Raw genomic sequence first — 16,094 nt, forward strand, 5'->3', positions numbered from 1 at the left:
GAACGCTGATAGGGGAGGGGAGGGAAATATATCCTTGGTGGTGGGGTCCGTTTGGAGGTGGCGGAAATGACGACGGATGATACGATGTATATGGAAGTTGGTGGGGTGGTAGGTGAGGACCAGTGGGGTTCTGTCCTGGTGGCAATTGGAGGGGCGGGGCTCAAGGGCGGAGGAGCGGGAAGTTGAGATGCGGTGGAGGGCATCGTCGATCACGTCTGGGCGGAAATTGCGGTCTTTGAAGAAGGAGGCCATCTGGACAGGTATTGGAACTGGTCCTCCTGGGAACAGATGCGGCGGAGACGAAGGAATTGGGAATATGGGATGGGGTTTTTACAGGGGGCAGGGTGGGAGGAGGTATAGTCTAGGTAGCTGTGGGAGTCGGTCGGTTTATAGTAAATGTCCGTGTTGATTCGGTCGCCCGAGATAGAAATGGAAAGGTGTAGGAAGGGGAGGGAGGACTCTGAGACGGTCCAGGTGAATTTGAGGTCAGGGTGGAAGGTGTTAGTAAAGTGGATGAACTGTTCAACCTCCTCGTGGGAGCACGAAGCAGCGCTGATACAGTCAGCAATGTAGCGGAGGAAAAGGTGGGGGGTGGTGTCAGTGTAGCTGCGGAAGATGGACTGTTCCACATATCCTACGAAGAGGCAGGCATAGCTGGGGCCCATGCGGGTGCCCATGGCTACTCTTTTGGTTTGGAGGAAGTGGGAGCATTGGAAAGAGACGTTGTTCAGGGTGAGGACCAGTTCAGTCAGTCGAAGGAGAGTGTCAGTGGAAGGGTACTGGTTGGTTCGGCGGGAAAGGAAGAAGCGGAGGGCTTTGTGTCCTTCGTGATGGGGGATGGAGGTGTACAGGGACTGGATGTCCATGGTGATGATAAGGCGTTGGGGACCGGGGAAGTGAAAATCATGGAGGAGGTGGAGGGCGTGGGTGGTGTCCCAAACGTAGGTGGGGAGTTCTTGGACTAAGGGGGCCGGGACCGTGTCGAGGTATGCAGAGATGAGTTCGGTGGGGCAGGAGCAGGCCGAGACAATGGATCGGCCGGGGCAGTCAGGTTTGTGGATTTTGGGCAGGAGGTAGAAACGGGCGGTGCGGGGTTGTGGGACTGAGGTTGGAGGCGGTGGGTGGGAAATCCCCTGAGGTGATGAGGTTATGGATGGTCTGGGAGCTGATGGTTTGGTGGTGGGAGGTGGGGTCATGGTCAAGGGGGATAGAGACATGTTAAATGATTCAGCAAAAATTTGGCAGATGGCATGTGTTGTGAGTAAGTATGAGTTTATGAACCTTGGCAGGAAAAATGGAGGGGTTGCATATTAATTAAACTAAAAAAAAATACGAAGAACTGTAGATGCTGAAAATGTGAAACAGAATTGTGAAGCAACATAGTAAGTCTAGCAGCATCTGTCGAGAATTAACATTTCAAGTCCAGTTCTAAAAGGTCACTGGACTCAATACTAACTGTTTTTCTCTCAACCGATGCTGCCAAACCTACTGTTCCTTTGCCGCACTCTGTTTTTGGTTCTGAATACCATTTCTATAATTTGTATGGGGAGTGACTGTAGAAATCTGCAGTGCAGAGGGATTTGGATTCTTTGTGCATGAATCGTAAAAAGTTAGTATAAAGTTTAACAGGTAATAAGGAAGGCAAATGTATGATGACCTTTATTTCAAAGAGAATGGAGAACGAAAATAATGAATTACTGCTCTACAAATTAAGGCATGAGTCACATCACCCCAAGAATAGTGAGAGTCATTTCAGTTCCTTTAACAAGGGAAACACCATGTCTGGTGGAAGTCCAGACGAGCTTTACTATGTTGAACCTGCGCATGGAGGAATTTTCTTATGAGGTTGCCCACGTTGTGCCCATATACATGGGAGTTTAGAAGAAAGTGAGGCAAATTTATTGAAACTGAAGATTCTTGAGGGCTTGACAGTAGGTAGAGAATTTCTTTCCCCATTTGTGGGTGAGCATAGGAATAGAGGACATGCTCTCAGATTAAGGGGCTACCCATATAAAACGGGCCTAAGAAATTTCAATTTGCAGAGGGATTCAGAGTCTGAGGAATTTTATTTTATATCACAGAGGGCTTTAGATGCTGGATTGTTAGGCATGTTAAACGTTGAGCTAGTTTGTTAATCGGTAAGGGAATCCAGGGTTGTGATGATAAGGCAGAAAAGTGGGGCTTAGGTGGAGGACTTCCATCAGGTCAACCAGATCTCATTGAATCATGGAGTTGACTCAATGGGTGGAGTAGCCTGTTTTGCTCCGACATCTTTTAGTCTTAGGAAATATATTGAATTTGTTTTCCAGAAAAAAGTAGTGTTCGTGCACTGTTAATCATGAGGCCCAATATTTCAACATTGGCTATAATTAGCAGTCTTGGTACAAATTTGGTCTCACAATTGAGCTAGTTTTAACAAGTTTTTTGCTCATGTTCCTGCTGGAGTTCATTTGCATATTATCAGATGTAAATGTTCCATAAACTAGAACAATTGGAAAGCATGTTAAGCTATAAATTTGAAATATTCCGTTATAAGCATGCTTATTATATTTCAAAATTTACCAGTTTACTTCCCACTTGTGTAATTTGAATAGTTTTATCTGAAACAAGCCAGTGTTTTGTCCCTTACCTGTGAGTAACTAATTGTAAATTAATGAATATTTCATTGAAGAGAAACTGAACAGAATGATTTACTAGCTGTATCGGTGTACAGAACTCGGGTACTTGTTAAATTTTAAACACTTAAAAATTTTGAGATGTGCCTATTATGTAATTAAACCTTTACATTTTAGAGCTCTCTTGAAAGCCCCAAATATCAGAAACGGACAATAAATCAGAATAGTGATTGATCTGGGTGCATGACCAGCTTCTAGCTTTTTGAGCTAGTTCACAACATCTAAAACTAACTTTGCATTGAGCATGATTTGTTTTTTTTCAAATCCTTTGATCTTCAGAATTTCCTGTAATAATTTTTAAAAGTTAAAATCATCACTTTTTTAAAAAAAGTAATGATTGTTAGTATTTGTTGGTTGAAGTGTCTTTGATTGTGTGTCATGTACTCTCATGTTTACAACAGGAAACTAGCCCTTTTCACAGAGCAGGTCCAATCAGTCCGAGATAATTACCACCCACTGGTCTATTCTCATGATGGACAATGTCATTGACAATATAATCAAGTGGCACTTAAACTGTAATAACCCACTCAACAATTTTCAGTTTTGGTTTCTGTCAGAACATTTGGCTTCCAACTTCATGACAGCCTTAATCCAAATGTGGACAGAAGTGATGAACTTGAGATAACTGCCCTTGACATCGAGGCAACAACATGAAGCTAAACAGAGTCAGGAAAATGCAGCCCACTTGTTCAATGCCCCATCCACCATGTTAAAGATCCACTTCTGTCACTGCACGGTGACTTCAGTGTTTGTCATCTGTAAGAAGCACTGCAGTGTCTTGCCAAACCTCCCTTAAAAGCACCTTTCAACCCATGACCTCTGCCACGTAGAAGCCCCCTCCAAGTTTTAAGATGTTGCTGGGTCAAAATCCTGCAACTTAATTCTTAACAGCACTTAAACTTGTCAATTGCACAAATTGAAGAAAGTAGCTGACCACCTCTTCAGTCCAATTAGGGATGTGTAAGAATTGCTGACCCACCAGTGGCACTGATGAAAGAATATTTTAAAGATTATTGCGAGATCAAAAATTATTAATTCCCATGACATTGTGTTCTGGTGTTAATGGATTTTTGTGTTGCAAGCTGTGCTTGTAGTCACCACTGTTAAGCACAACTGATGAAGCTTGAAACTTGCAACAAGTAGAAAATTCATAGTGAATTGTGTATGTAAAAACATGTACGATTTGCTGAAACATGTCAAATTGTATGGTGTGTAATTCACCTTTAGTACCTTGAAAGATGCAGTGCCTTGTTTTTGAAGTTTCTAGGGTTTTTTTTGCTAAGAATGTTTTGTAAGGATCTAAATGCTGGCCCAAATTATGGTAGTAATCATGTTATCAAAGTCAGGAATCAAGTTATAACAGTCAACCTGAAAGAGATGGAAAAATTAAATGAGAAGGCTCCATAAATTTGTTTTCAAAACATAACATTTTACTTTGAAGTGGAATGAACAACTTGTACCATGTGACACAGTGGTTGTATTATAAGATCTTTTTTACTTTCTATTATTTTGTGAATGTGGCATAACTCTGGCATAACCAATATGTGTAGACTATCCCTAGTTGCCTTTTAAATTTTGTAGCTTGCTAGGCCATTCCTGCAGGTTAAAAATCAACCATATCGTTGAGAGTCTGGAGCCATGATTGAGTAAGGAGGGTAAACTATGCTTCTCTAACAGGTACTTTATAGCCAATAAGTTTTTATGGTCAATATTACTAATACTGCCTTCATGTTCTATGTTTGTTACTTGAAGTAAATTTTCACCAGCTGTCGTGGTGAGATTCAAAAACATGTCCAACATGTCATCTTGAGTATTTGGGTTATGTCTTGCGACACGACCATTATGTTGTGGTCGACTGCTGAATACTTTAATTGTCACCTAAATTGTCTTCCTGATTTTACTTTGGTGTTAGTGCTTCAACTATAAAGATTTCTCTGCTGGAAAGTGCCACAAGGATCTCGTCATGGTGCAATATATGAGCATTTACAAAAGGACTTTTTAGAATATAGGAGTGTTTTATTTAAAATTCCATGGATTCCTTGTAAACAAGTTATCTTTAAAAACATTTAGTTTTTGAACTGAACATCAATTCTTTATGTATCATTGGACATGAAACATGTTGCTGGTACTGAATTGATCTGATGCAGTGGCAGCATCTTTGATCGGTTTATTCAGGCTTAATACTTTGCTTTTGTTGCCACTGAAGGTCCATGTGTTATTACCCTGTACCTAATAGATCCAGCACCTTCTGTGCTACAGAAGAAAAATGCTGTGTACATTTGCTGTGTACACTTGCTGTTTCCCTAAGTAAGAAACTCCAATCTCTAAATGCTGTACCCCATGCACACTATTAATTCAGCCAGAATAATCAGCTCCAAGAACAAGGCCAGAGGTGGGAGGGGCTGACAGGTGAGGGCAGGGAGAGGAGCATTGGGAGATAATGAAAATTGAACCATGCATTGTTAAAGGTAGCACTTCATTCTTGGATATGTGAAAAATAAATATTAAAAATATAACAGTACACTTTGTGAATTAGGGCTCATAAGAAGGAAGAGGTTGAATGGATGACATGACTGGTATTCTGCTGACCATGATGTTTGTCAGTCAACAGTTAGTGAGGAATTAACTGATCTGGAGGCTAGGTTGTGAAATCCTTGCAACTCTTTAGGGGTTCTGTGCAGATCCCAGGTTGAGATCCCCAATCTAAACTAACTTCCTTGACTCTTTCTATCATGTAGCATACTTCCGTTATGAATAACAAAATAACTAATGGTGAAGTATTAGTTTGAGCATTTCCATAAATATGCAAACAATAATTAGTGATCTTTTCACTTTCTGCTGTTGAGTCTTCAGTAACTCATTGTATACAATGAGTGATAATTCCTTTCCATTGCCATATATACTCATGTAATAGTTGAATTTTGTTTTGACTACTTTTTAAGGTTAAATTTATGTGGTCGACTATTACGTGGATACTACTATTGAGGGGCTTAAATTCATACCTGTCAAAATTCATATTGTATCTTTAGCAGAAGCCCAATTGACCGCTGAAGAATAAAAAAACAAACAATTTGTGGTAGTTCTGAAAACCTGGAGTGGAATGCAACAGCCATTGGACTGGAAGACCAGGATTGAAGCAGAACAACCAGCAGACTGGAAAGCTGGAGGGGGGGCATGACAGCTGACACACTGACTGATAAACGTTAATCTGTTACCTGTGAAGAAGTAGGGTCAACTTTTGCATGAGATATGTAGCAAATTCCAGATTGTGTGGCCAATAATAGAGGGTGGACTTTTACATGAGGAGAAAGTGAGGTCTGCAGATGCTGGAGATCAAAGTTGAAACTTTATTGCTGGAACAGCACAGCAGGTCAGGCAGCATCCAGGGAGCAGGAGATTCGACGTTTCGGGCACAGGCCCTTCTTCAGGAATGAGCAGAGAGTGTTCAGCAGGAGAAGATAAAAGGTAGGGAGGAGGGACTTGGAGGAGGGGCGTTGGAAATGTGATAGGTGGAAAGAGGTCAAGGTGAGGGTGATAGGTCGGAGTAGGATGGAGGCGGAGAGGTCAAGAAGAAGACTGCAGGTCAGGAAGGCGGTGCCGGGCTGGAGGGATTCGGCTGAGACAAGGTGGGGGGAGGGGGGATGAAGAAACTGGTGAAGTCCAAGTTCATCCCCTGTGGTTGGAGTGTTCCCAGTCGGAAGATAAGACGCTCCTCCTCCGACCGTCGGGTTGTTGTGGTTTGGCGGTGGGTGAGTCCAATGACCTGCATATCCTCGGTGGAGTGGGAGGGGGAGTTGAAATGCTGTGCTACAGGGTGGTTTGGTTGGTTCGTCTGGGTGGCCCAGAGGTGCTCTCTGAATCGCTCCGCAAGTCGGCGGCCTGTCTCCGCAATATAGAGGGGGCCACACCGGCTGCAGCGGGTGCAGTAGATGATGTGGGTGGAGGTGCAGGTGAATCTGTGGCGGATATGGAAGTTTCCTTTGGGGCCTTGGAGAGAAGTGAGGGGGGAGGTGTGGGCGCAAGTGTTGCACCTCCTGCGGTTGCAAGGGAAGGTGCCGGGAGTGGTGGTTGGGTCGGTGGGGGGTGTGGATCTGACAAGGGAGTCGCGGAGGGAGTGGTCTCTACGGACAGCTGATAGGGGAGGGGAGGGAAATATATCCTTGGTGCTGGGGTCTGTTTGGAGGTGGCGGAAGTGACGGCGGATGATGCGCTGTACATGGAGATTGGTGGGGTGGTAGGTGAGGACCAGTGGGGTTCTGTCCTGGTGGCGGTTGGAGGGGCGGGGCTCAAGGGCGGAGGAGCGGGAAGTGGAGGAGATGCGGTGGAGGGCACCGTCGACCGTTTTTACATGAGATCAACTATTACTCTAGTATATTTCAGTATGTTGATCTTATTGTTAAAATTTTCTTTTTGTTTAAAGAGGACATCAGGTACCTCGGGTTTACGTATTTGAGCTTGAATTTTTTAGGAAATAAATATACAGAGATTGTTTTTAAAAAAAAGTTTTTTGGAATCTCTGCTTAAATTGTGCTTATCTGGAATTGACAACTGAGTACAATTTCATTGTGAGCAGCTTGAGAGAGGGAATTTATGAAATGTTAACTCAGAACTTGCAAATACAGAATGATAGATTCTTCTATGCAGACCACATCCTGTTTCATCAAATTGCATTCTAAAATGCTATTCAGCACACAATATGGCTACCTTTAAATCCCTTTAAATCTTTTGAATGAGAAAAGGAGGAGAGATGTGACATTTTCATTTAAGCCAATAGGACAGAGACTCTTTGTTCTTAGGTGATAATCTGATGGTGACAAAAAGGCAGAGTGCAGTGCCTACAATGAACATAGGACCTTCTCTGATAACAAGATTATTTTTTCAGGGGACCTTGGCCTCTGAATCAAAAAAAGGGTGTTAGCATATGCATAGGATTCATTTTTTTCTCTCTGCCAAAAAGGATTAAAACAAACCTTGTGTTTTTAAAAAAATAACCATTTTGTAGTAATGAGCATTGCAGTCATTTTGTACTCATTTTCTATCCAGTAGATTATTAACCCTTTCCCTTAGCCATACTTTTATTTGCTAACTAAATGTATTCTAGATAATCAGTTTTTCTCATAAAAGCAATTACATCAAGGTACTGTTCAGATTTTATGAAGGCCATTTGAAATTGTTGAAGAAAATGAATTAGGATTTGTGTTAGTCGACTAAATAGTCACATCTCTATTATTAAAGACAGTTTAAGGAATCATCTGCAACCTACCCTGATTTATAAATAACTCGCTATTTTGCCAAAATAGTTTGTATATTGAGAAAATTGCTTTATTTAATATTTATGAAATTTGGGGAGAGCCCATCATCAATTAAGTAAACAGTAAAAGAAACAGTGCTCTTAAACTTGAACTTGCCATTATTTGGCTGATTCCATACCTGTTCAGGCTCTAGCTATTTTGATCATTGTGGTTTATATTTGAGAAATACCATTGCTGTTGCATTATTTGAATATTGCCTTTGACAGTTGACCTCGCTGCGTAATTCTAAACATAGTAGTTAGTGATTTGGGTGCAAGACTAAATGTCTATTTTACCTCTTCCCCCTTCTGCTAACTCACTCAATCAGATAACACAGTACTTATCAATTTACCAAATTTCCAAAAAAATCTTAAGCCAGTTGACTGTCAAAATCTATTTCTACAAGAATCTGATCCATGTCTTTTTGGTTTGGTTTCATCGCATATGTTTCAGAATAGACACTTTTGTCTACAGATGCAAATGACCAATTTAGTTTTCTGCCTTTTGTGGATCTGTGACCCATTTTAACCTTATGGCCTTTTGCAAAATTGGGGGTGGAGATAGTGGGAGCAGGTGACTGATGAGCACTGTCACTATGCCCTGCACACAATATACATATTACTTTAAAACCCAAGTTCCCTCTCTTCTCTTCACCCCCCACCACCACCCCCTGTCCCCTAACCAACCAAACAAATGCAAATATCCTAGACATGCCGTTTGCTTGTAGAGCTTAAGTCAGCATGCGCTTTGTTGATGGGTTAGCAGGCAGAAAAAAGTGCAGTCGACGGAGGAAATCCAGAAAGAGAATTCAAGGCTACTAAACTAAGTCTTAAGAAGAATTAAAATCCAAATCACGGTGAGCAATGCAAGAGCATGAAATCCTTTTTTTAGAAAAAGTAACATTACTGCTAAATTGATCAGAGATGTAGGCCTTTATTGTTTGCCTGTATACCTTTTGTGTGGCAAGAGTGTATCAATCCAAATGAAGGCTGTAGACTATGTCCTTTTGTTAAAAAAAAAGTCAATCTTTTTTTAAAAAAAAAACTAAAGTCAAATGTCAACAGGTTTAGACCAAGTGTTGCAGAATATAAACTTGAAATAAATACTATGTTCCAGTTAATCATTATATTAAGAATGTTGCAGTCTTTGTTTGAGGGCTGTATTGTGCAATGTTTTATAGTGATAGCTTAACTTTGCTGCAAATTTTGGTCAAAAACTTCTCAAACTATAACTTACTATTTTATAAAAATTTTCTTTGCATTCAGGTCTTTGATATTATTTGAAATGTAATGGGCTAAAAGGCTTATAAGGTTGCTCCTTCAATGTGAATATTACTCTTTGTTCTAAATAAAAGACTCAGTTATTTTGTTGAAGTTTAATAAGCTGTCAGATTGCCACAGCATAACTTCAATTTTAATCATGTTTTCTTGTGAGAATAGTGTAGCTTTGAGAAAAAATTAGACTCTTGACATCGGGTTAGAGTGAACTGCAAACAAATGTTCTACTTTTAGTTTAATTATCTTTTTAAATATAAATCTATTGATACAGTATTTTTAGACTTTGGTTTGAGTAGGAGCAATAAATCTGTCTGAAAATATTGTGTTTGAAATCAGTGATGTTCCATGCATGTCATTTAATACCCAAGAGTGACCAGCTGCCCCACAATTCAATTCTTAAATAATAATTCGATCTTTTACATGTGTGAAAATAAGAAAATACCCTGCCATTATTAGTTGCCAAGACCATAGTCCTTTCAAAGTGTTTTTAATACTAAGCATTACTTTTAAAAAGTTAAATAATATCCTTTAACGGTAGTTTAAGGAATCATCTACAACTTGTGATTTGTAAATAAACTCTATTATAGCAAAATTGTTTATTTAAATTGAGAAAATTGCTTTGTTTAATATTCTTCTCCCATTTCCAACGTATATAGGCCTCATTTGGAGACAGACAAAAATAGAAATTGCTGGAAAAGCTCAGCTGGTCAGGCATCATCTGTGGAGCGAAACCAAAGTTAATATTTTGGGTCAAGCTACCCTTGCTCAAACTTATCATTTGAAGGCAATTGCTCAGTTTAAGCTGTGAGTTGTTTACTTTCCATCAGGACATAAAACAAACAGTTCTCCCAACCCTCCTTAGTGATAAGCATTAGCTTAACGGTGCACTGAGCTGAATTTTTTTTCACTGAACTTGTTACAGTGTACAAGGTAGCGATTTGACCTGCACTGGCTCTCTGAGCATTTTAACGTTAGCTTTATTTTTTTCCCATTACCCCCTCATATTGTTTCTGTTTAAATCATCTAATGTTCTCATGAGTGCCTCGAATGAATCTCACCATCACACTTGGAGTCAGTGCATTCCAACCTGGACCACTCACTGTGCGTAAACGTTTATTCTCACCTCACGTTTGCTTCTTCTGCAAAATACTTTACAGCTGTGCCATCAGGGTTTCAATCATTTTATAAGCGGTAATTGTTTCTCCCTATCTAGGCAGTCCAGACCCTTCATGATTTTGAAATGCCTCTATCAAATCAACCCTTTTACAAATTAGATCTGTGTATTTTTGATCAATTTATCTTTTAAAGATACTTCAAACGGGGAAAGAAATCCATGTTATTAAAGATAAATGATAGATATGAGCAGTATAACTCAAACAATCTTTTCACTGAAACCAGTTGCAAGCAGCGGGTATCTCATTTGTGAGGCTCCTTGACTCCAATCATGTCATATAATACTGGAGTTCCCTAATAGAAATCGCTTCCTGAAACCCTGATTGAAACCAGCTAATTCAAGTACAAGAAAATGATTGGTGACTAAATGTATTGCATAGTTGCACATAGTGTAAGAAAACTGGGTGGGATAACACCATCAGACCAAATCCTGGAATTTGTATTCAAAAATTACAACTAGTTATTTGTTTTCTGAACCTTTTCACAATTAAAACTGCTAAGCCACCTCTTCCATGATGACCTACAGATAAATTCAGCAACAGGAGGGCTCACCAATGTATTAATTTATACAGCTAGATGTTCTGAATTACCACAATTATACATACCACGTTAACCAATTTACTGCTCACCAATTCATCTGGCAGATGTCGTGTGCAAGAGGCATCACTTCCCTGTGGAATGGATGCATTGCCTGAAAATAACTTCCACTGAATGGAAGTGCTCCATGAGTTCAAGGTGTCATTCGGCATCTGGCAACAATACTTCCTGTACAATAGAGGGTGTGGGTCTAAATTGTGTTTATGGATAAACGTGCATAACCTAGGCTGATAGTTGAACACAGTACTTTGGGAGCGCTCTTTTGTTGGAGATGCTGTCTTTTGTTCTGCATTTATTATCTCTGTGGAAGAAGTTTTTGGTTGCAGGATTTTTTTTAAGCAGAAGCTTCCTGGTTAAAGTCCATGTGTACTTTTTAATAGAAGAGCATAGAATGGCTCTGCAATATCTGGAGCTTTGCGTTTGGACAAGTGTCTTGTTGCTTCATTTATTCCTTCTCCTGCTTCGCCGCCTTTCTCCTCCTTTACCTGAGCTGTTGTGGATTCTTGCAGGATGAGCAGGTTTCTGTGTAAGGACATATATAATCAGACACCACAGAGATGTGTGAAATACATCATGAAAGTGAGTTCAAGCTTATCTCTCAACCTGTCCGTTCGGATACCAAGAAGTTTCTAAATGAGATTCTAAATCATACTAGCTGGATTGCTGTACTAAGATAAATTGTCTAGTATGAGACCTGAACTTCAGGGGTACCTTGGTACTCAATGTACAGCAAATCTTATTTATTGCTACCATAATGATGGGGGTTGCAGTGTCACAATCTGCAACCTTGATGTCAATACAACAAACTTGTTCGACCAAAAACATGCTGGGCTATCATATAATTGTGAAATGTCTGGGGTTGGCACTGTGGATTGGTATATTGGTCCTCTGTCATTTCCACTACTGACTGTTCACTTGGGCTATATTTAGTGCTCTTTCCTTTACCTCATGGTACAAGTGCCCAAGGGTGTATGTACCCAAGCTGTTTCTTGTGTAATGTGTGACAAAACAGATTTTGAAATACTAAGGTCATCAAAAAGCCACTCAATCTTGAGAAGACCTTATAGAGTGGGAAATTGCAGATATGTTAGTGATATCAGGAAAGAATACCTTCTAAAGGTAAGTTGCAAGAATACTGTGTCTAATGTAATTTTTCAAAAGTATGTTACTGCATATGGGAACAATGATAACCTCCTTGTCTTTTGTGATGTTAATGTGTCGTCATATTTCAAACCACTCCTGATACTCAATTGAGCTGGAAATGTGGGGAAGGATGATGGAGGTTGAGGGGATTGGGAAAAGAGAGGGGAGGGTGTGGGAAAAGAGGGAAAGGGGCCAAGGAGGGGAGACTGGGATGGAGAACGGGGGAGACTGGAAGGGAAGATCCTGTGATGGGGAGGAACGGAGAGGAGATGGGGAGGTACAGAGGGGAGATGGGGAAGGATGGGAGGAGTGAGCAAGATGGTGCTGCAAAGATGTTGAGGCATGCTTACTGATAATTGGGCAGCAAAAAGTGGGAACTTCCCTTCAATTTTGTGTATCTCTTGATGGTTACATGGATTCACTATTTACATTTTTCATTGTCCATGATAATGCAGCAAATATATTATTACTGATAGATTTGTCAATTTGGAGAGCATCTCAGAAGATGTATCTTCAATGGTGAGAGTCATTGATGTTCAGCTTTGAGTGATAAAGGTTCAAGATGGTCACATTCAGTCTCCTTTGGAGCAACCAGATATGTAATTTCTGCAAGTTGTCTTCTTATTAATGGTCTGCTTGATTTTGGGTATGCTTATCTTCAAATTTCCTCTGCATGTTTTACAACAGTCTTTTAAACAATTTTATCCATTTTTTTTAACATCTCTCTGTACTACTATCATGGTGAGCTGCAGAGCTTTAAAATTCTCCCATTCCTGAGCAGCTTGAGTTCCCTTTGACTACTCCACGTGGAGTCTGTGCAAATAAATTGAAGTCCTGACTCATACCCCTGAGGTCAGGCTTATTGCTTCTGACGCGACCCTGGCAACAGTTCTGCAACATCAAATCTCTTTTGCCAATTTTGTAGCCATTCGCAAATGAGCAGGAAAGTGGATTGGCTTGAGTTAATTCATGTCAGCTTTTTAACTCTTTATCTGGATAATAGCTACACAAGTTACTATTCCTACAATATAACTCTTTTCAATTATGGACAGTTGATTTTTTTAAATTGCTGACCCAATTGCATTGCCTGAACTTCAAGGCAGACAAATATATTGCCTATTCCAATTACAACAAGGGTAATTGCACATGGTAAATGGTAAAAGTTATTGATGTATTATATAACAGCTAATATCAAATATATTCAAAACTTTTATTTTGGGTCATGCCAACATTTACAGGTTATCAGATCAGCGTGGTAACAGATTTTCCAAGGCAATGATCAATCATTAGTTGTGGGATTGAGAGCATACTGGATTGGTATCAATTTTAATTTTCATGGCATCTGTATTGCTAAGTTAACTTATTATTCCTCCACTGTGTGCATAACTGGGCAAAACTTGTAAGGCTGCAACCTTTCAAATAATAATTCGGGTCAAGGTTGAAATTTTCCTAACTTCTTTAAGAACCTCAATTTTAATTAAATATTTCCAATCTCTAAAGTTTTATGTAAATGCTCAATTCATCTGTCGTGTATGGATAATTGGGTGAGGCCCTGTATATGATGGCTCATTTCAAAAGCTCCTTTCAGTATTGTGTTATTTCTTAATACCTGTAGTTGTGTATGTTTGTTGTTAAAGTATATTATTTCCTTCAATTATTCTGCTTGTGGAACTCATCATTTTGGGGTCTGGCCACCTCTTTAGTTTCTAAGTTTCCACAAATGATTAAGTAGGTTTTTAGAAAGCAGTAAATGTGATGCCAATTCTAGTTCTAACTTCAATGTTACCTTTTAACTCGGTGGTTTTTTATCAGTTTGTGGTGGCAGTCATATGTCTAAGCTTTGATTAACAAGCAAACTGGACAGCTGATTAATAGACACAAATTTAATTTCAGTTGGATTGAGCAAACCTTATTTACATCCTGACTTAATACCTTCTTCATTTTTTAATGAACATATTTGAGTGTTTCTAAAATTTGCCCAGGACACTGGGAATGCTCCCCGATATAAGTTTTTTTTTTCTCCTTTCACCTGAGAGAAGGATGAACCTTAGTTGGAGATTTTGTTCTAAGATGTTCCAGCATTGCAGCGCTCTCAATATTCCTGTCACCAGTTAGTTCTTAAGTCATGCAATGTAGTATGAAACAGTGTCTGTTGACAGGTAGGTGGGAGTACTGCAATTGAACTTAGGCTGTCAGTGATGGTTTAACTTATAATTTCCACAAGAGTACATAGAGACAAGGATAATCTTACCAGGCAATATGGTAGATGATTTGGTTTGTTTTGAAGGAGAAACATTGATTGTACATCCGTATTGTTGAATTTAATAAAGCATTTTTAAAATATTCTCCTTAATCTTAGTGTCAATTCCAAAGAGTATTCCTGCTACTCCATCAACTCCTTCCAGATTGCCTAAACGTACAATGCAGTCACCACAGAAATCTGATGACGTAACAAATCAGAAAAATCGTAAAAGCATACGAGGCAAACGACCGGGACAATCTACTTCGAAAAAGAGTGCACCATCACCTACCAATTCAGCACTTCAATCTGATTCCATCTCTGATCCATCCAAAACAGTGAAAAGAGGGGCAAAGCCAGGAGTCAAGGTTTGTTCATACAGGTCCAGTTACACAATTGAAATGTTTCTAATAGAGTATTCAGCACTTTGATTTTGTTTTATGAATTGTAATAGACAAACATTACTGAGTTTCATTTGTGTTTTGGCAGGTACAATATCTTGAATCATAATATCTCTCTTAAAAAATGATATTTTTGCTGTTTAATAGAGGTGAATGTATATTTATTTATTTATTTGTGGTTATTTCTCAGTGATATAACAAAATTACTCCAGAAATTTATTTTTAAAATCTTTCGTGGAATCTGTACTGAAATCTATTTAGTGACTTGATGTATTTGCAATACTCAACAAAATTTTGCAAGTCATTAATGGTTGTAAGTGAAACAAGAAGAGTAAAATTTCTCAATTTGATTCTTAGTCACATTTTCAAATATCAAATGTTTGGTTAAACTGTGGAGACAGTCAGCATTATTGAAGTATCAACAAAATAAATTATGTTGCAATACTTTATGCATAGTTAGTGGGAATTTTCAACCTTTTTTGTAACGTTTCAGAGGAAGTCACGAAGCACACAGAGTCCACATCCTCCATCTCCTACCACAACAACCCCTGAACCTGACATTGACAGTGCACTTGCAACTCAAGATGCTGCTAGTATTCACAATACAACTCCATCTGTAATGTCTACAGGTAAATGTCACTAGTCATCTCAAACTAATATTCAATAATGAATTTTAAAAAGCTGTTTCCAAGTTGACAATTAGGATATGGTATGGTTGTGGATATGTGCAGTCAACTGAAAGCCACAATTTAGCACTCTTTATCTCTCTTATATGAATGATGAACATATTCTGAACATTATTGATCAACTTTGCTTTTGCTGTTTGGAATTGGGGCACATATCCTGAGAGGATCAAATCATTAAGTATACTGAGAAAATTTGATGCCTGATTATTATGAAGTGAAAAAAAAACTACTTACTGTTTTGAATTAACATTAAATTTATAAGTTCATAAGTTGAATTTCATAAGTTCAATGGTGCATAATAACATGTGACTTGATGTCTGCTAACTTAGTGTTTAATAACTGAAATTAAGCTAACTTGCTTGACCCCCAAATAACCAGAGTTAGAAAATTGTTTCAATTTGGTTTGATTTTTCTATAATAATTTTGAGATTTCCAAGAAAATATTGGAGCCAGATGAATCCCAAGTATTACTTTATTGAAAGTTTAATGCTTGGATATTCATAAAGTATACAGAATAATAGTTGCAATTTTTCAACGATTAATTAATTTCATTTAAATTTGATACGTAATCCGATCAGATGTCTAATAGCTCACTTTGACTCTTGTGAAGAA

The 16,094-nt window shown here is 39.1% G+C and overlaps 1 protein-coding gene across 3 annotated transcripts in view; it reads left to right on the plus strand.

Moving 5' to 3' along the window:
* The window catches only part of scml2 (Scm polycomb group protein like 2), a 113,825-nt gene that overhangs the window by 71,665 nt on the left and 26,066 nt on the right, over positions 1-16,094 (plus strand). For all 3 annotated transcript variants that reach the window (XM_043700486.1, XM_043700485.1, XM_043700487.1), the window contains 2 exons: positions 14,516-14,763; positions 15,290-15,425. In XM_043700486.1, the coding sequence (XP_043556421.1) occupies positions 14,516-14,763; positions 15,290-15,425 (384 nt within the window). The remainder of the gene's footprint in view (positions 1-14,515; positions 14,764-15,289; positions 15,426-16,094) is intronic.

This window comes from Chiloscyllium plagiosum, chromosome 12 (assembly GCF_004010195.1).
Source record: "Chiloscyllium plagiosum isolate BGI_BamShark_2017 chromosome 12, ASM401019v2, whole genome shotgun sequence".
Lineage (NCBI taxonomy): Eukaryota > Metazoa > Chordata > Chondrichthyes > Orectolobiformes > Hemiscylliidae > Chiloscyllium > Chiloscyllium plagiosum.